This window comes from Bos grunniens, chromosome 7, assembly GCF_055505025.1.
Source record: "Bos grunniens cultivar Pamir isolate PY7600 chromosome 7, Bosgru_T2T1.0, whole genome shotgun sequence".
Taxonomy (NCBI): Eukaryota; Metazoa; Chordata; class Mammalia; order Artiodactyla; family Bovidae; genus Bos; species Bos grunniens.
Window position 1 is genome coordinate 5444356 of NC_141171.1, and position 18693 is coordinate 5463048.

General features: G+C 55.3%; 1 protein-coding gene and 1 long non-coding RNA gene across 9 annotated transcripts; one reads left to right on the forward strand and one right to left on the reverse strand.

Moving 5' to 3' along the window:
- The first annotated feature begins 512 nt into the window (after positions 1-512).
- On the forward strand, positions 513-17975 carry JAK3 (Janus kinase 3). Of its 8 annotated transcripts, none has more exons than XR_015166486.1 (24): positions 513-917; positions 3719-3915; positions 4380-4503; positions 4831-4942; positions 5199-5344; positions 5745-6039; positions 6627-6749; positions 6855-7012; positions 7429-7540; positions 7755-7941; positions 8734-8861; positions 9092-9223; positions 9952-10036; positions 10831-10958; positions 11648-11780; positions 11864-12015; positions 12156-12306; positions 12931-13070; positions 13142-13331; positions 13931-14443; positions 14581-14753; positions 15171-15288; positions 15630-15740; positions 16657-17975. XR_015166486.1 is itself a non-coding variant. In XM_086408454.1 (24 exons), the coding sequence occupies exons 2-24, from the start codon at positions 3732-3734 to the stop codon at positions 16762-16764; spliced, it is 3315 nt and encodes a 1104-aa protein (XP_086264580.1). In that variant the 5' UTR covers positions 513-917; positions 3719-3731; the 3' UTR covers positions 16765-17975. The 8 variants fall into 8 exon arrangements, 6 of the variants coding, with proteins under 6 accessions (XP_086264580.1, XP_086264583.1, XP_086264581.1 ...); XR_015166487.1 differs by having other exon boundaries at positions 13931-14172; XM_086408454.1 differs by having other exon boundaries at positions 13931-14055.
- LOC147368128 (uncharacterized) lies at positions 13780-14752 on the reverse strand. The gene is made up of 2 exons (XR_015166506.1): positions 14593-14752; positions 13780-14147 (listed from the first exon to the last, which is right to left on the reverse strand). It is a non-coding gene; the product is annotated as an uncharacterized LOC147368128 (long non-coding RNA).
- Positions 17976-18693: the final 718 nt, after the last annotated feature.

The window sequence follows — 18693 nt, forward strand, 5'->3', positions numbered from 1 at the left end:
CCTGGCTCTGTGAGCTGGCTCCTGCTGACTGCCAAACCATCCCCCTCCCTCCCCACTGCAGCCAGTCAAGCCCTCTGAGCCTTAAATAGCTCTACTCACTCTCACCTCTGGGTCTTTGCCCCTATGGTGTTCATCAGGAGTCATTTTTGTCTTGCTTCAAATCCCTGCTTGATCCATCATGTCCTTTACACAGAACGCGCCTCCTCCATCCCCCAAGCTCCCTGCCCCTCATCCCCTCCCTTCAGCCTCAGTCTGTGCCTGTCCCATCATCTTGGTTTTCTTGGTTATCCATAATGATTAATTGCCTCCCTGCCAGACAAGACAGTGAGGTGACCCAGTCTGTCTGGTTTTCACAGATTCTAGGTCTGGGCTTGGGGCATGGAGCACAAAAAGGGACCGCCATACCTTCCAGGGCCTCATTGGAAAAATACTGTAAAGGAGAACTTCACTTTTGTTTGGGGCTACTTCCCTGCCTCCTTCCTGGGCAGATCCAGCCCAGTTCCCTTCCTTAGGTGTGAAATCAGTTCCTCTAGGTGCCCAACACACGCACACACGCCACAAATGGGTAAACTGAGGCCGGAGGAAGCCAGACTGTTGCCAGGGCCCCACGGAGACTGAGTCCTGGAGCCTGCTGAGACCCCTCAGGGTAACCTGGGCCCTTCTCTCCGCTGTCACTCCTTCCCTGAGTTCCAGGGTCTTCAGCAGGGTCTTCAGCAGCCTGAGCAGGACTGCTGCTGCAGAGGCTTCCGGAACTTTCTGCCCCTCCCCGTCCCCGGCCCCCACATGGCCATGACTTTCGGTAAGTGACAGCAGCTCAGGAAGCTGAGGGGCCCACACAGGAAGGAGCAAGTGGGACTTTCCTCCCGCTGCTGCCCGGCTCTGCCCTCCCGTCGCCAGCCCAGGGCCCTCACCTCCAGGTAAGAGCTGGTAGAGCCACTTGGCTCTGGTCGGAGGTGGGGGTGGGGGAAGACTGTGTGGACGGCCGCTGCTGGGGACAGGACGGCCGCCGCTGGGAACAAAGGCAAGTTTGCGTTCTAGGTCTCAGAGAAAAGCCGTCTGACATAAGCTGGGACAGCTGGCGGTGCGGCCTCTGGCAAAGCGCTTCCCCTCTGGGCCTCAACTTTGTCCCGCACACGAGGCCGAGGCCTTGAATTCCCAGCATCCCGGACCTGAAGGAATCCTTGCGCATGCGCCCAGGGCTCCACCCTCTGGGGACACATTTCGCGCCTCCTACACTCCCAGTTCCCAGGCCCGAGCACTGGGTGACCAACCAACCTTCCCTTCTGGGCATGTGGAACTTTTGATGTTAAAACAGGGACGTTTCTCTGGGCACCAAACAGACTTTCTATTTTTACTTTCGATATTTTAAAAATCATGGTGGTTTTTTCTTTTTTTTTTTTAAGATTTATTTTAAACAAAAGACACTGCGCTGTAACATTTACGTAAAGATGCAAAGATCAGGGCGACTGTTTGAAATAAGGTTTTGGGCATCTCTGTGAGAAGTGACACAGCGGGGTGGGGTGGGGAAAGTTCCAATTCCTGGTCTAGGAGCTGGTAACACTGGAGTGTCCCTAGGGGAAAGTTTTCTCTCCCCTAGGTTCTACCTCCCTGACGGTAAGCCTCAAACCACTGTCCTAAGGGACCTTCCCATTTGGTTTGCCTGACATTTGTCAAGTGCTTGCTGAGCATGTCACCAAGGGTTTGTATCATTTAGTGGGGATTAAATGTGTTGATGGGCTTTCCTGATGGCTCAGAAGGTAAAGAATCTTCCTGCAATGCAGGAGAACTGGGTTCAATCCTTGGGTTTGGAAGATTCCCCTGGAGAAGGGAATGGCTACCCACTCCAGTATTTTTGCTGGAGAATTCCATGGACTGAGGAGCCTGGTGGGTTACAGTCCATGGGGTTGTGAGAGTCAGACAACTGAATGGCCAACACTCTCACTTTTAAACGTGTTGACAGGTCGGACTGGACTCCGTAAACTACCTCACTGAAGCAGGTGGGAGTCAGTGCACTTCATAGCCGAGAAAACTGTGTCCCAACTGTGCGAGCCCTGCTGGAGTCACAAAGCCAGGATATGGTGGGGCTGGGATTTGAACCCATAGCCTGAAGTTTTCACGGATCCTCAGTCTCAGGCTTATATTCTGAGTGTGTTAAAATCTCATTTACACTCTCTGCCCCCGCCCACTATTATTTTGGAACATAGTTTTGTTGTTGTTTGTTTTTTGTTTTACATTTTTTGGCCATATCCAGTGGCATGTGGAATCTTAGTTCTCCCACCAGGGATCAAACCCACATCCCCTGCATTGGAAGCACAGTCTTCACCACTGGACGGCCAGGGAAGTCCCTGGAACATAGTTTTTATCCAATATTCTCTTTGTATCATCTTCATTTGTGTCAATTTAAGTAAATCTTCTTCATCTTCCTTCTTTTCCTCTGGCATGTGAAACCCAATTCCTTCCTCTACCCAACCCAGGGTCCTGAGCTCTGGGTCCCCCACGGTGAGAGAGATCTGGAAGGTGGCTGGTGTAGAACTCCTGGAAATAATGTTGGTGGTTTCCTCCTGGACCTAACCCAGGGAGGACTTCCTACTCTGGGGAACTAATGGAACAGAGATGCAGGGATCAGGGGAGACAGAGGCAGAGATCTCTGTTGATTGAATCTGATGATGACTAAGTCTGATGTCTGGATCAGCCCCCGAGGGATGCATTACTGATGCCGCTAAGTCGCATCAGTCGTGTCCGACTCTGTGCGACCCCACAGACGGCAGCCCACCAGGCTCCCCCGTCCCTGTGATTCTCCAGGCCAGAACACTGGAGTGGGTTGCCATTTCCTTCTCCAATGCATGAAAGTGAAAAGTGAAAGTCAAGTCGCTCAGTCGTGTCCGACTCTTAGCGACCCCATGGGCTGCAGCCCACCAGGCTCCTCCATCCATGGGAATTTCCAGGCAAGAGTACTGGAGTAGGGTGCCAAACCAGCTGCTAAAGCTTCTTTCCCCAGCCTCAGAAGTGCTAGAATCCTCCAGCTTCACAAGGAGGGGTGGCCTCTTCTATCTTCTCAAACACCCATGTGCACAGGCCACTGGGCTTCATAGGTGGCGCTGGGCAGTGCAGGAGCCGCAGGAGTCCTGAGTTGGATCCCCAGGCCAGGAATATCCCCAGGAGGAGGGAATGACAACCCACTCCAGTATTCTTGCCTGAAGAATCCCATGGACAGAAGAGCTTGGAGGGCTACAGTTCACGGGGTCGCAAAGAATCAGTCACAACTGAGTATGCACACTTGCACAGGCCAATAACTATCTGCTTGCTGGTTAGCAAATCCCTATATCTGTGATTGATTGATCATGCCTGTCTGGAGAAGGGATTGGAGAGTGGGTGCGTGTGGAGGCTGGAGGTTGACTAGAGGTGTTTGCCCTGGGCACCAAGAGTCTGAAGTGTGTGAATTCACACACAAATTTGTGTGAATGTCTTCCAGCTTCCCAGCACAGCCCTCACTGGGAGTGGTATGGCTCCTCACCCACCTTGCACACTCAGTTCCCTCTCCCTGCCTTTGTCCATGTCTGCCCTTCTCTTTCTGTCCCTCTCTCCTCCTTATTTCTCCGGCTTCATCCCTGCCTCACTCAGTCATATTTCTTTCACCCCCCCCCCCAACTCCTACCTCAGAAGATCTGCAACCTTGTCCTGTGATCACAACTGAGGGGCTACCTTTTTCTGTGTTCAGGCAGGCTGCACTCATGGCACCTCCAAGTGAGGAGACACCCCTGATTTCTCAGCGCTCCTGCAGCCTCTCCTCTTCAGAGGCTGGTGCCCTGCATGTGCTGCTGCCCCCTCGGGGCCCTGGACCCCCACAGTGCCTGTCCTTCTCCTTTGGGGACCACTCAGCTGAAGACCTGTGTGTTTGCGCTGCTAAGGCCAGTGGTAAGTGAGTCCCTAGAAGGCGTGGTCAGAAGAAGCGTTAGGGTTGTGTGGAACACAGATTGGGAGCTGGAATAGCTGTCAAGCAGAGTCAGCACTGGATCTGGGGATTTGAGGGATGAGTAGGAGTTTGGTAAGGGAGGAGGTTGCATAGGGATCAGCATGTGCATAGACTCAGAGGCATGATAGTCTATGAGAAGAAACAGATGGTCATCCCTCGAGGTAAGCTGTTAGGTAGAAAGAGATGCTCTGGAGAGAGAGGCAGGGAGCCCTGAGAAGCAGGCTGAGTCCATGGCTTTTCTCCTCAGGGCACTGAGGAGCCCTGGAATGGGTGCCAGCAGGGGTGGGACATGATGTCAGAGCTGAAGGTGAGAAAGAGCCTGTGGGGCTGCATGAGGATAACAAGGCAGCCCTACAGGGGGCAGGTGGGGAGATTTGAGAGGGAACTGATATGACCGTCCCCTCAGGCATCCTGCCCGTGTACCACTCCCTCTTTGCTCTGGCTTTGGAAGACCTGTCCTGCTGGTTCCCCCCGAGCCACATCTTCTCCGTGGAGGACACGGGTACCCAGGTCCTCGTCTACAGGCTCCGGTAGGAAGTGTCTCCCCCTCGCCCCCGCCCTCCAAATGTGGGTTAAATGATCCCGGGAGGGCATGCCTTTTGCTGAGGGCTTGGGAAATGGGAGTTTAAAACCACAGTAACCCTTGGATCATCATCTCCCTGCACCTCCTGGTCGGTGCCCCAAGGGAGGGCATGAGCACTGCTCATTTCACAGATGAGAAGACTAATGTCAGAGAGGGTGGTTCACTTGTCCAACATCACACAGCAAGTCAAGGATATAACCTGGACTGTGTGAGGTCTTGGCACAGTCCCCTCCTCATCATATCCCCTACTCCAGGGTTCTCCCCTCCCCCACAGCTTTTACTTCCCTAACTGGTTTGGACTAGAGAAGTGCCACCGATTTGGGCTACGAAAGGACTTGACCAGCGCCATCTTGGATCTGCCAGTCCTGGAGCACCTCTTTGCTCAGGTAGGTGTCTGCATGGGGATCAGCTCGGGGGTGGGGGTAGCCAGGGCAATGTCAGGGCTCATGTTTGGGCAGCCTTGGCTGACTCTCCTATAAGTAGAGCTGAGGGAGGAGGTGGGAATGAATTGGGCGGTATGAAGAGGGAGGGGCTAGTTGGGTGGGCGGGGCTCAGAGTGGCAGCCCCAGGGTGAAGTTCAGCCAGGGATGGGGGTCTATTGACGACATCAGGGCTTATGGTTGGGCTGTGACCGGCTCCTAGCACCGCCATGACCTGGTGAGCGGCCGCCTCCGGGTAGGCCTCAGCCTCAAGGAACAGGGTGAGTGTCTCAGCTTGGCTGTTCTGGACCTGGCCCGGATGGCCCTCGAGCAGGCTCAGCGGCCCGAGGAGTTGCTGAAGACGGTCAGGTGAGGGCTTCCAGGCTGTGGCGCCCAGCCTCTACCTGGGAGCGAGCCAACATGGCTCCACCAGGGCATCATGAGTCCGGCTCCCCACCTACAAGCCTACAGTGTGTTCATGGGACCCAACCCCTCTCCTTGAACCCAGCCCCCCTGAGACTCCATAGCCAGACCTCAGGTAGCTAAAAGGACTATGTCCCTGTCTGCCTCATGGACCCCAATGGCCCTTCCCATGGAGGCCCTCCCTACTCCCACGCCTGTCCCCGAGTGTGTTTCTGTGTGTGTTGTGTGGCCCCCTACTGAGGCCACACTCCAACCCTTCACCTAGAGGCTGGGTTGATGTGCCGCCTCGGTCCTCCCTGGCGGAGACCCCGCCCCATACTGAGGGCCCTACTCCTCCCACTTGCAGCTACAAGGTCTGCCTGCCCCCTGGCCTACGCGACCTGATCCAGGGTTTGAGCTTCGTGACTCGGAGGCGCATCCGAAGGACAGTGTGCCGGGCCTTGCGCGGCGTGGCGACCTGCCAGGCTGACAGGCACTCGCTCATGGTCAAGTACATCATGGACCTCGAGAGGCTGGATCCAGACAGGGCTGCCGAGACCTTCCGCGTGGGTCTCCCCGGCGCTGCTGGTGGTCAGGATACGCCGGGGCTGCTCCGTGTGGCTGGTGGCAGTGGCATCGCCTGGAGCCCAGGAGAACACGAGGTGTGTGGCGGGGCCAGGGGGAGGGGCAGGGTCGTGGGCGGGGACTGGGGGCGGGGCCGAGGGAGAGGAGGGGCAGTGAGGGGGCTTGGGACGGAGGGGCTAGCCCCCAGCTGAGTGAGGTGTGGGTAGGGCTGAGCGAGGAAGCGGAGATGAAAAGGGCGGGACGTAGAGGGAGGGTTTAGTAGGGCGTGCGGGGCTCAGAATGGGGCTAACAGCAGGTGGAGCGAAGAGGCAGGACTCGGGGTGGGTGAGGCTCCGAACTGGACTAAGAGACACCAGGAGATAAAGTGGAGTTAAGTGAGGGAGGGACTCGGGGCGGGGTCGGGGACCGGCCGAGAGAAGGACTCGGGGTTTGGCAGAGGTGAGGGGGCGGATATTTGGGATGAGCAGGGGAGGGAGTTGAGAGGGGTGGTGTGGCAGAAGGAGGCGGGGCTTGGTGGGGGCTCGACGGGAGAGGGATGGGACTCTGTGAGGCTGGGAGGAGAGGGTCTCGTGAGTGTGGACTGGTGGGGTCCTGGCTTCCAAAAAAGGACTTGGGGCGCGGAGGGGGCGGGATCCCCAGCTTCAGCCCTCCCCCTTCTTCACAGGTCCTCCAGCCCTTCTGCGACTTTCCAGAAATCGTGGATATCAGCATCAAGCAGGCGCCGTGCATTGGCCCGGCTGCCGAGCACCGCCTGGTCACCATCACCAGGACAGACAATCAGATCCTGGTGGGTGCTGGAACCCCCTCCCCTCCTGCCTTCCCCGTCCCTGACGGCGGGGACGCAGGATTGTCACCCTCGGACCGCGGCGGGCCCTGACACCGGTCCTCACAGGAGGCCGAGTTCCCGGGGCTTCCCGCAGCGTTGTCCTTCGTGGCGCTCGTGGATGGCTACTTCCGGCTGACCACGGACTCGAGGCACTACTTCTGCAAGGAGGTGGCGCCACCGCGGCTGCTGGAGGAGGTGGCTGAGCAGTGCCATGGCCCTATCACGTAAGGACTCACTGGAGACCGAATCTCTGGCACTCCCTTTCTCGGTGCCTCGGTGCCCTTGCCTCTCAGGAGCCCTTCAACAGCACCAGGTGCATAGCTGGCGCTCAGTGAGTCTGCAGTTTCACTTCAGCCGCTTCCCTCCTGTTGGCTCCTTGAGGCCCCAGAGCCATTTCCTGGGGCTGCTCGAGGTGCCCAGGTGTGGAGTTTCACCTGCGGTTTCCTCTTTAATCCCCTAGGCAGAAGCCCAGCTTTCGGTTCATTTTACAAATGGGAGGGAGTGAGGGAATGTTACCTGGTGAGGTTCCCAGGGCTTCAGAGAAACCAAGATTAGAGCTCAGGTTTAGTTTGGTTTCTCTGCCTCCTAGATGGTTTCTCACCATCTTCGACTCTCAGTTCTCTTCCACCTTTCCCCACAGCCTGGATTTTGCCATCAACAAACTCAAGACTGGGGGCTCACTTCCCGGCTCCTACGTCCTCCGCCGCAGTCCCCAGGATTTCGACAGCTACCTCCTAACTGTTTGTGTCCTGGTCAGTCTACCTCCAGGGGCCAGGAGGGCAAGGAGGGCTTCCTGGAGGAGATGATATTTGAGCTGAGAACTGAAATATGAGTCAGCATGGCTTCCTGAAGAAGGGGAGGGAAAAGGCATTCCCAGTGGAGGGAATAGAATATGCAAAAACTTGGAGATTTGAGGAGAAGAGTGCCTCCCACTTCCACTCAGAAACCACTCACTCCTCTTTGCAGACCCCCCTGGGGCCGGATTATAAGGGCTGCCTCATCCGGTGCGACCCCACAGGAACCTTCTCCCTGGCTGGCCTTGGCCGTTCCCACAGCAGTCTTCGAGAGCTCCTGGCAGCCTGTTGGAATGGTGGGTTGCACGTGGATGGGGTTGAGCTGTACCTCACCTTCTGCTGCAACCCCAGACCTAAAGGTGAGCCTGCTTTCTCCCCCAAGCTGAATAGGCAATCTGGGACCCTGCCTTTCTGTATCTGTTCCAGCTCTTGAGTGGCAAGTGACAAAGACTGCTGGTCAAAGTAGTCTAGGAGGGAAAAAAGGTGATCTAGGGCTTGTGGGATACAGGCTGCTTCCAGGGATGGCTGAATCCAGGCACAGCTGGATCTGAGTGATGTTACTAGCACTTAGCCTCTGTTCATCTCTTGCCTCTTGCTCTGGGTGAATTTTGCTCTCAGACAGACCCCTGGGATGAGACAGCTTTGAGATGTGAGTTCTCCAGATTTTCCCAGAATCCCTAGTAGGACTTGAGACCAGGCTGCCCACAGCATTTGCAGGGTTCCTTCCATCTTGTTCTCACTCTCCCTCCCCTCACTGGGACTTCCTGGAGTTTCCTTTCAAATAAGCCGTGTGCCCTGAACCCTCATCTTAGTCCTGGCTTCTGCAGAAGACCCCACGCTGAGACAGTTTAGCATTTGTCACTCACTTGTGGCTCTTTGTGCCTCGGTCTGGCTCTTAGTGACTCCGAGGACTGTAGCCCACCAGGCTCCCCTGTCCACTCTCCAGGCAAGAATACCGGAATGGGTTGCCATTCCCTTCTCCAGGGGATCTTTCTGACCCAGAGATCAAACCCAGATCTCCCTCACTGCAGGCAGATTCTTTATCATCTGAGCCACCAAGGATGTCCCCACACTGAGACAGGGAGTGACCAATCCTTTGAGGACCTTTCACCTTTGACCTCTAGTTTTCTTCCTCCTTCCACTCCCCATAGAAAAGTCCAATCTGATTGTGGTCCGGAGAGGCTGCAACCCACCCACATCATCCCCTGTTCAGCCCCAATTCCAGTGCCAGCTGAGTCAGATGACGTTTCACAAGATCCCTGCTGACAGCCTGCAGTGGGTAAGGGGCCCCAGGAAATGGGGGAAACATACTTCAGGTGGGATCCAGAGACCAGGTGTGCATCCATCTCTGCTGTGTGGCCTCAGTCGTGTGATATAACCTCTTTGTGTCTCTGTTTCATCATCTGTAAAATTGATCCATTACCTGTGCCTTGCTTGGGCCAGGGCTAAGGGACAGGGTCCCATGGGAGCCCTGTTACTGGCCTTTCATGTTGCCTCCTCACTCTCCAGCATGAGAACCTAGGTCATGGGTCCTTCACCAAGATTTATCGGGGCTGTCACCATGAGATTGTGGATGGGGAGGCCCGAGAGACAGAGGTACTGCTCAAAGTGATGGATGCCAAACACAAGAATTGCATGGAGGTGAGCAGGGTTGAACCAAACCTTCTGGGTTAGGGCCTAGCTGGAGAGGGGGTTTTGGATTCATAGAAATTTAAAAACACACAGGGTCGGACTTCCCTGGTGGTCCAGTGGTTAAAACTCCATGCTCCCACAGCAGCAGGTGCAGGTTCGATCTCTGGTTGGGGAAGATCCTGCATGCTGCAGTGCAGCCAAAAAAAAAAACAAAACAGAAAAGAAACCCAAAACCAAAACAAAGAGAATACACACAAGGTCTTAAAATAACAGAAATGTAGCCACAGCGTCTCCATGAAATATAGAAGGGTGGGGAATTCAGATGCAAACAGGCAGAGTATACCAGACAGAGGGAACAGCCAGTGCAAAGGTCCTGAGGCAGGGCCAAGTCTGGCATGTTTAAGGAATAGCAAGGAGAACAGTGGGTCAGAGAGGAATGAGCAAAGGAGAAGAGAGGAACGATGCAGACGGAGGCATCTTCAGGGGCTGGGCAACACAGAGGAAGGTTTGAGCCAAAAGGTGAGTGACTCAAGGTAGACTACAGTGGGGACTTCCTGCCTCCATCAAAAAAATCACGACACAGAGTGCTGTGTGCATTAATGGTGGACTCCAAGGCCAAAGGAAGCTGGCGGCCAGGTCTCCTGAGGCAAGTTTGTGAGCAGCAAGTTTGGGGTTCATTGATCTGACCCAGGAGTGGAAGAAATCCATACATGTTCTCTCCATTCTCCCCCCCTCAGTCATTCCTGGAAGCAGCGAGCTTGATGAGCCAAGTGTCATACCAGCATCTCGTATTGCTCCACGGCGTGTGCATGGCTGGAGACAGTGAGAGACACTCCCCATCTCTGCCCTGCCTCACTGGGCCCACCTACAGCAGCAATAGCAGTACACAATCAGAGCCTGCCCTGGCTGGGGCTCCATTCCACCAGGGTCTATCATCTTGTACTCATGTACCTCCATCATCACTCTTTGAATAAGCAGCTCCTGGCTCCCCCCAATACTTAAGCCCCCAGAATTATCTCAAGTCAGGCAGACCTGGGTTCTGATCTATTGTGTACCATCTCTACAGCTTTGCAAGGTCCATGCTCCCTCTCCAAGCCTTGTTTCCATCAGTTCAGCTCAGCAGCTGTTTATTGGGAGCCCAACATGTGCCAGGAGCTGGGTGCATAGCATAGAACATGACAGGCTGAGCAGGATGATAAATGATTGGGTGTGGCAGGGCAGCACAGGTCATTGTGGGTGATCAGAGGCTGCTAACCCACTTGGAGGTCAAGCAGTGATTCTGAGTAGGTAAGGATACATTCTAAGCTGGAAAGGCAAGAATAAATAGACATTAGGGAAGTAAGAGAAGAGGGGTGTTCCAGTCAGAAACACAGAACTTGCAAAGGGTTGGGAGTGAGTCATGGAGAGAGTGCAACACCTTCTAGGCATTACAGGCAAATGGTTCTGAGATGGGAAGTAGGGAAGCAGAGAGGTGAATAGGGTAAGGATGGAGGAATAGGGGAGGGAAAAGTCAGAGCTGAGAGTTCAAGCGACCCTTGAAGGTGGGGTTGGGGGCAGAGCCTGTTGAATACAATACAGTCCTACCTCCCAACCCTGCCCCTTCCTACTTCCATCAGGTATCATGGTTCAGGAATTTGTACGCCTGGGAGCACTGGACACATATCTACGCAAGTGTGGCCACCTAGTGCCAGCCAGCTGGAAGCTACAGGTGATCAAACAGCTGGCCTATGCCCTCAACTATCTGGTGAGTGCTCCTCTGCCTGCTCCATCCTCCATTCACAGAGTGGACGGGGCTTTGAGAGTGGGCTCTGTCGTATGGATAGGAGTTTGGCAAGGGTGGAGGGCAAGTGGAGGGCATTTGAGACTGAGGGAACAGCATACATACAGGCTCAGAGGTGTAAGAGCAGAAGGAGACAGCTGACCATTCATGGAAGTTGAGGGGACTGGCCAGCTTCCCCAGAAGAAAGAACATTAAAGTTGGGGCCTTGGAGACTGAGTAGAAGTTCATTAAGGAAAAAAAGGAAGGAGGGCATGTCAGGCTGAGAGAAAAGCCTGGGCAAAGGCTTCAGCTTAGATGTGTTGCTTGTCCAGGAGTGTATCAGGTCTGTTCACCTGGCAGGAGACCATAGTGGAGATGTGGGAGAGAGAAGCCCATGGGAAGAGTGACCAAGAGTTAGATTTCGAAGGGCCTTGAGTGCCAGTCTGAGGACCTTTGACTTTATCCTGAAGGGAGTAAGGAGCCATGGGATGAAGGAGCATTGTTTAAGAAGAGGAGGGACACAGGAGGTGTATTGCCAGTAGTGTAGGAAAGATGTTGAAGTATGGTCTGAGCAGTACCAGGTGGGCTTTGAAGGATGTGTAGGAGTTCGCCAACCAGCATATTCATTCATCCCCCCCCCACCCCCGGCATTTCCCTGTGCTTGGTCCACTTAGGAAGACAAAGGTCTCCCTCATGGCAATGTCTCAGCCCGGAAGGTGCTCTTGGCTCGTGAGGGGACTGATGGGAACCTGCCTTTCATCAAGCTGAGTGACCCGGGTGTCAGCCCCACTGTGCTAAGCCTGGAGAGTAAGTGCTGAGGGGTGAAGGAGGGAGGGACCTAGTGGGGCAAGAAAGCGGATCCCTGATCCCATCCTTGCCTCCTGCACCAGTGCTCACTGACAGGATCCCCTGGGTGGCCCCTGAATGTCTCCAGGAGGCCCGAACACTTGGCTTGGAAGCTGACAAGTGGGGCTTTGGAGCCACAGTCTGGGAGGTGTTCAGTGGTGTCACAGTGCCCATCAGCACCCTGGAGCCTGCCAAGGTCAGAGCGCCAGCATTGGCTTCTAGAGCTCTCATTTGACCGAAGGGTAGAATGAAGTCCAGCTTGGGGAGGATGGGTGGGTCTAGGGGGTACCTCTGAGGGTTCAACTGGGGGTAACCAGCCCTTCATCCTGCCTTTAGAAGCTCCAGTTTTACCAGGAACGGCAGCAGTTGCCTGCCCCTAAGTGGATGGAGCTGGCCCTGCTGATCCAACAGTGCATGGCCTATGAGCCAGGCCAGAGGCCCTCTTTCCGTGCTGTCATCCGTGACCTGAACAGCCTCATCACTTCAGGTGCCCACTTGAGCCAGGCAGGGTGGGCAGGGCTGGGATGTCATATTGGACCCAGGAGAAGAGTGAGATTTGTATGTGGAGCCTGCCCTGCATGCCAGGCAAGGTTGGAATGGTTGATGACTGTAACAGTCAGTATGAACTTCAACAGCTATTGTAACAAACAAGCCCCTCAGTTCAAAGCCACATTCAATGAATGTTTGGCTCTCATTCAGTGAGGGTGTCCAAGTCAGCAAGAAACTCTCCCTTTGTGGTTCCACCCATCCTATGGCCTTAGGCCCCTATTGGATCCTCTGCAAACAGGAGAGAGAGTATCGAGGGTCCCACGCTAGGTTTTCATGGGCCAGGTCTAAAGGAGCTTCCAGTACATCTCTCTCCCCTGTCACCCCATGGCAGTGAAGTCTGGGAAATGCCTTTCTGTCTGTGTGCAGCATGTGCACTGCATAAGAGGGCTGCCTTTGCCAAGAGGCACCTTTTCCCAGCCCTACAAAGTACCTCTTGGCTTGCAGTGGCCCTGCCATAATGCACAGAGAGGGTAAGCATAAGATGGAGGTCACACAGCAAGTTAGCTTAGGAGTGGGGGCCCAGGGCCCAGTACACTCCTCACTCACTGCCTGTGCCCCCCAGATTATGAGCTCCTCTCAGACCCCACACCTGGCACCCTGGCGCCCCGTGATGGGCTCTGGAATGGTACCCAGCTCTACGCCTGCCAGGACCCTACCATCTTTGAAGAGAGACACCTCAAATACATCTCACAGCTGGGCAAGGTGAGGTGGGTTAGGCTGGGGTGGGTGGGGGAGCACTCATGCATGTGAACACCAGCCCCATTGTCCCCCAGGGCAACTTTGGCAGCGTGGAACTGTGCCGCTACGACCCGCTGGGCGACAACACAGGGGCCCTGGTGGCCGTGAAGCAGTTGCAGCATAGTGGGCCAGAACAGCAGAGGGACTTCCAGCGGGAGATCCAGATCCTCAAAGCCCTCCACAGTGACTTCATTGTCAAGTACCGGGGTGTCAGCTATGGCCCAGGTGAACCGCTCTTCAAATTACACACCCTCATCCTTCTGCACGACCATTGTAGGTGGTCTGAGAACACCAGCAGCAGGGGCGCTACTGACTGATCTTGTTTGTCCAGATCTGCCTTGTTGTTTAGTCACTCAGTCCTGTCCCACTCATTTGTGACCTCCCTCCTGGATTGTAGCCCACCAGGCTCCTCTGTCCGTGGGACTCTCCAGGCAAGAATGCCCGAGTGGGTTGCCATTTCCTACTCCAGGGGATCTTCCCCATTCAGGGATCAAACCAGTATCTCCTGCAAGTCTCCTGCATTGCAGGCTGATTCTTTACTGCGGAGCCACTGGAGAAGCCTAAGACTACCTTCTCATCGTCAGCTTTCCCACCTGAAAAAAACGGGTCGTTATGAAGTTAAAAAGAATTAATGTATATTATAGAAAGTACTCAAATAGATTAGCGATACGTGTCACTGTGGCCGTTCCCATTTTATAGAAAGAAATATTGAGGCCCAGAGGGGACACAAGGTCCCACTCTGATCGGGGAAGAAGAATGGGGAAGGGAAGGAGAGGAAGTTAGGCCCTGTGGTGACTCCTCCCTGCCTCCCCCGCCACCCCTAGGCCGCCAGAGCCTGCGGTTGGTCATGGAGTATCTGCCCAGTGGCTGCCTGCGCGACTTCCTGCAGCGGCACCGCACCCGCCTCGACGCTGGCCGCCTGCTCCTCTACGCCTCACAGATCTGCAAGGTGCGGGGCGGAGGAGAGCGGGACGACCATGGACCTGCTGCGTCCACAGAGCTGGCTTGATGGGCGGGGTCTGCATGGATTCGCCAGGAAGGCTGAGGGTTGAAGTTTGGGGTCCAGGTTAGGTTGGAAATGCGGTTGAGTTAGGGCTAAGGTCGGGGACTTCTCTTGTGGCTCAAACGGTAAAGAATCTGCCTGCAGTGCAGGAGACCTGGGTTCCATCCCTGGGTCGGGAAGATCCCCTGGAGGAGGGCATGGCCACCCACTCCAGTATTCTTGCCTGGAGAATCCCATGGACAGAGGAGCCTGGTGGGCTACAGTCCATGGGGTCGCAAAGAGTCGGACACGACTGAGCGGCTAACACTTCTAGTAGGTCCAAAACAATAAGAAGGTGAGGACTGGAGTGCAAGATGGGTCAGCAGTAGGGTTAGGCCTGGGATCTGGGTTGGGGCTGCTGCTGGATTCCAAGTCAGACTTGGGGCCCCTGCGGAGTCATCCTGAGGGTCCACACCCCACGCCCTCCCGTAGGGCATGGAGTACCTGGGCTCCTGCCGCTGCCTGCACCGCGACCTGGCAGCCCGGAACATCCTGGTGGAAAGCGAGACGCACGTCAAGATCGCCGACTTCGGCCTCGCCAAGCTGCTGCCTCTCGACAAAGAGTACTACGTGGTCCGCGAGCCAGGCCAGAGCCCCATCTTCTGGTAGGGACCTCCTCCCAGCCCCACCCTTCCTCCGTACTACCCAGGCAGCTCCGCCTCTCGCGCTTTTCGGTTCCCACCCCGCCTCCCGCGGGGAGGGGGCCCGCTGTGGCCACGCCCCCATAGCCCTGGCTCCTCCCCATCACGCTCCTTTTCTGGTTATGGCTCCGTCCCTCCCTGGCCCTGCTCCCCACCCCCGCTCAGGCCCGCCCCTCTCTGGCCCCGCCCCGGCCCTGCCCCGGCACCTCAGAGCTTTGGAGCAATCTCCCATCCCACAGCCAGGGACTGAGACCTCAGAACTGGCTGGGACTGACTTTCTCATAGTCACCTACCGGGACCAGCTACCCAAATCCAGGGCTGCGCCCTTTCCTGTCCTCTGCCTTACTGTCGCATCCCAAGACCTCCCGGGCCCCCCTCCAGGTATGCCCCAGAGTCCCTCTCGGACAACATCTTCTCGCGCCAGTCGGATGTCTGGAGCTTCGGGGTCGTCCTGTACGAGCTCTTCACCTACAGTGACAAGAACTGTAGCCCCTCAGCCGTGAGTTGGCATCCCTGGGTTCCTCATACCCTCTTCCCACTCAGGTCAACCCCTGTCCTCTGTGCTGAGGGTCACCCGGTCCCATCCTTAGATGCTCCAGGAGGACCTCTTTTCACTATGACTGATACCTCCCACTCCTCCCCTCCAGACACAGGCAGCTCCCTTCCCCATCCATCACAGATAACTCCTCCTCCCCAGTAGGAGCGCCTCCTTCCCTTACCACGGGTGGGTGATTTCCTTCCTCCCTTCACTGTGGCTGACCCCCACGATAACGGGCGGCCCCTCCCCTCTCCATGCCGGATGGCTCCTCCCCCACCTCGGGCCCTCCCCCTTGGCTCCAGGAGTTCCTGCGGATGATGGGATGTGAGAGAGATGTTCCAGCCCTCTGCCGCCTCCTGGAGCTGCTGGCTGAGGGCCAGAGGCTGCCCGCACCTCCCGCCTGTCCTAGTGAGGTGAGCTCTGGAGGGCCTGCCTCGGTTTCCCACTTTGTAGATTCACCACGGTGTCTCTTGGGCAAGCCTGCTGATCCCCCTGAATTACTCTCCACCGAGGATATCTCTTGGTTGAGAGCAGGGATCAGGGAATGAGGCTGAAGGGGATTTCTGGCCTCTGCTTTGCTGCTCTCTCATTGTATGGTAAAGCACAAACACTTTCAGAGCCTCAGTTTACCTATCTCCAAAATGGGAATAACAATGCCTTATAGGGTAGGGGAGGACCAATTTGCTAACACCTCTCCAGTGCTCATCTCAGAGCCTAGCATACTGTTGGTGCTCAGTAAATGATGATTCTTACAGTTTCTCATCAGAGCTTTTGTGGAAGTGTCTGACATGTGGTTGGTCACTCACAAATTAATTTGCTCAGGCCACAGACATTTATTGAACTCTGACTGTGTGCTGGGCTTTGTGCTGGGTGCTGGGGACCCAGTGGAGGTCAGAACAGATAATACCCCTCTTTCTTGTAACCACCGGAAGCTAACAAGAATATTCTGGTGGTGATCAATGATTAGAAAGAGATGAGGGAGGTATAGTCAGGAGCAGCTTCCTAGAGGAGGTGGTGCCTGAGGGACGAAGAGGATACCATCCAAGGGGAAAGCTGGGAGAGAGCATTTTCAGTGGAGTACAGAACAGGTGCAAAGGCCCTGAGATGGAAATGAGTTTAGTGTATTTGAAAAATGAGATGGGGGCAGACGTGGCTGCATGGAACACGAGAGGAGGTGATGGAGGACTTTTTCTAAGACCCATAGGGAGCCATGGGAAGCTTTGGAGCAAGAGAGGGATGGAGTCTAGTTTATATTTTAAAACTGCAAACAGGAGTCATGTCCTTTCTACCACTCCCATGTGACCCTGTTGTCTCTTCTCCACCCCTCAGGTTCATGAGCTCATGAAGCTGTGCTGGGCGCCTAACCCTCAAGACCGACCATCATTCAGTGCCCTGGGCCCCCAGCTAGATGCGCTGTGGAGTGGAAGCCGGGGATAGTGTCCAGAGGCATGAGACTCTCATCTTCACTGCTTGTCTAGAGGGAGAGCACCATTCTCTGTCATTTTTCATATCTCCTGCACACGGACCTCTAGGTTCTGGTCTCCATGGACTTGCTGTGTGACCTTGAGCAGGACCCTGCTCCTCTCTGGTCCTCCTGCCTCACAGAGACCCCTCATAGGGCAACTGACATTGCACTTGGGGGAGCAACCCTGGCTTGCAGGGCAACAGCAACCTTGCGGCTTTTTGAACTTGGAAAGATTCAAGGCAGATGTCATGATGGGGTCTAATGAGCTCCATCCACTCCCCAGAATCAAGGGACCTCATTTAAGGCCCTTCCATTGTCCCAGCCTCTCAGAGTCTGGCCTGCAGCTTCCTGTTCTCATTTTCAGAGGAGACTTTATGTAGTTTTAAATATGTCATCTCCGGCTTCTATTCCCTTCTCCCTCTTTAGCTGGAGGAAGCCAAGGACAAGAGCAACTGTCCGGGCTGAAAATCCACTCTTTGAGGGGGAGCCTGCGGGACTGTTTGGAACCATGTAAGAGACCAGGAGAGGCTGAGGTCCCCGCCTCTGAACCTGAGTGTCCCAGGGCTTCTGTACACTGGCGCCCTTTCTGTCTGGACCAGAGGATCATCCAGTTGATAACAATGGAGCCTAACAGGAGCTTTTCATCAATTGAAGGAAGTAAAGGCATTCTTGGCAGAGGAAACGGAATAGCAAAGGGAAAAGGCTGAGTACAGGGGTTAGGAGCACGGGTGTTGGAGCCCACAGTTCTGCCAATTACTTGCTGTGTGATGGTGGGCGAGTTGCTTCCTTTCTCTGGCTTCAGCGCCACCCTCTGTATAATGGGCAATAGTGTTGGCCCTTGGGCTCCACAGAGTCAACTTCTGGAAGTTTGTGCGAAGGCATCTAGTGCAGGCTCAGCCCCCACCACTCCTTCATACCTGCCTGCAAGGTTTTTCTGCCACTTTCGCCTCCCTGGACAACTCTTATTCATCTCTCAAAACCCCAGCTATCACCTCCTTGCCGCCTTCCCTGGGATTCTCCCACTACTCCCATTCAGCCCTATACTTCCAGCTCTAGGGCTGGGGTACATCTATATCCAGCTCTGTCTCCTCTGACCTGGAGGCTCCTTGGGGAGCTGGGCTGGGGTGGGCACAAAGAGAACTCTGGGAGTGTTCATTGAATGAATAAAGAAGTTCAGTGGAAAGGATGGTTTGTTGCTGGACTTGGGCAATGGGAATTCTTGGGGATGTGTGAGCCAGGGAGGAATGTGATCAGAGTTGGGGGATAGAGACCCCTGGGGGCCACAGTGGGAGCCTCAGGACATGCTGGGGGAGGAGGGACAGGAGGGTGAGGCCCTCAAGGACAGAAGCCCTCCCCCAAACCCCAGCTGCTGGCCTTGGCTCTGTCCTGGGGAGCTGATTACAGGCTCTTGGGGGTGGAGGGAACAGGCTGCTCTGGGGGAGATCAGAGGGCAAGGCCCTATTGGGACGATTAGGCTATGGAGATGGGTCCAACATTACTGGGGGCCGAGAGAGCCCCCTGTTTGCTCCTCAGAACTGATGGAAAGATTTGGAGAGTGACAGAGACAGAGAGACACAGAGACTCAGAGAAGGACACAGGGAGCATAGGAGAGACAGACAGAGATCTCTGTACCTACCGTCAAAGTCTGCTTTGGTGAAAAGTGGTAGGGGGCTACAACACAGGGCTTTCAGCTCAGGGTCTCCCCTGAGCTGGATTGAGTAACCCTTATGCCTTAATTTCCCTCCTTGGTAAAACTGACACTCGGTAGAGGCCTCCAGCCCCTATCCAAACCAAAGAGACCCTGATGTGGAGGCGGAACCAACAAACACTCCCAGCCCCGGGGCCCAGCCTCTTGTGACCTTGGGCAAGTATGGGGTCCCCTCTCTGAGCCTCAGTTTCCT

Bases quoted from the DNA above. Each gene is read 5' to 3' on its own strand.
- JAK3 (XM_086408454.1), top strand. From the start codon at position 3,732: ATGGCACCTCCAAGTGAGGAGACACCCCTGATTTCTCAGCGCTCCTGC. The intron at 3,916-4,379 runs GTAAGTGAGTCC...CCGTCCCCTCAG, and splicing joins TTGCGCTGCTAAGGCCAGTG to GCATCCTGCCCGTGTACCAC. The intron at 14,754-15,170 runs GTAGGGACCTCC...GCCCCCCTCCAG, and splicing joins GGCCAGAGCCCCATCTTCTG to GTATGCCCCAGAGTCCCTCT.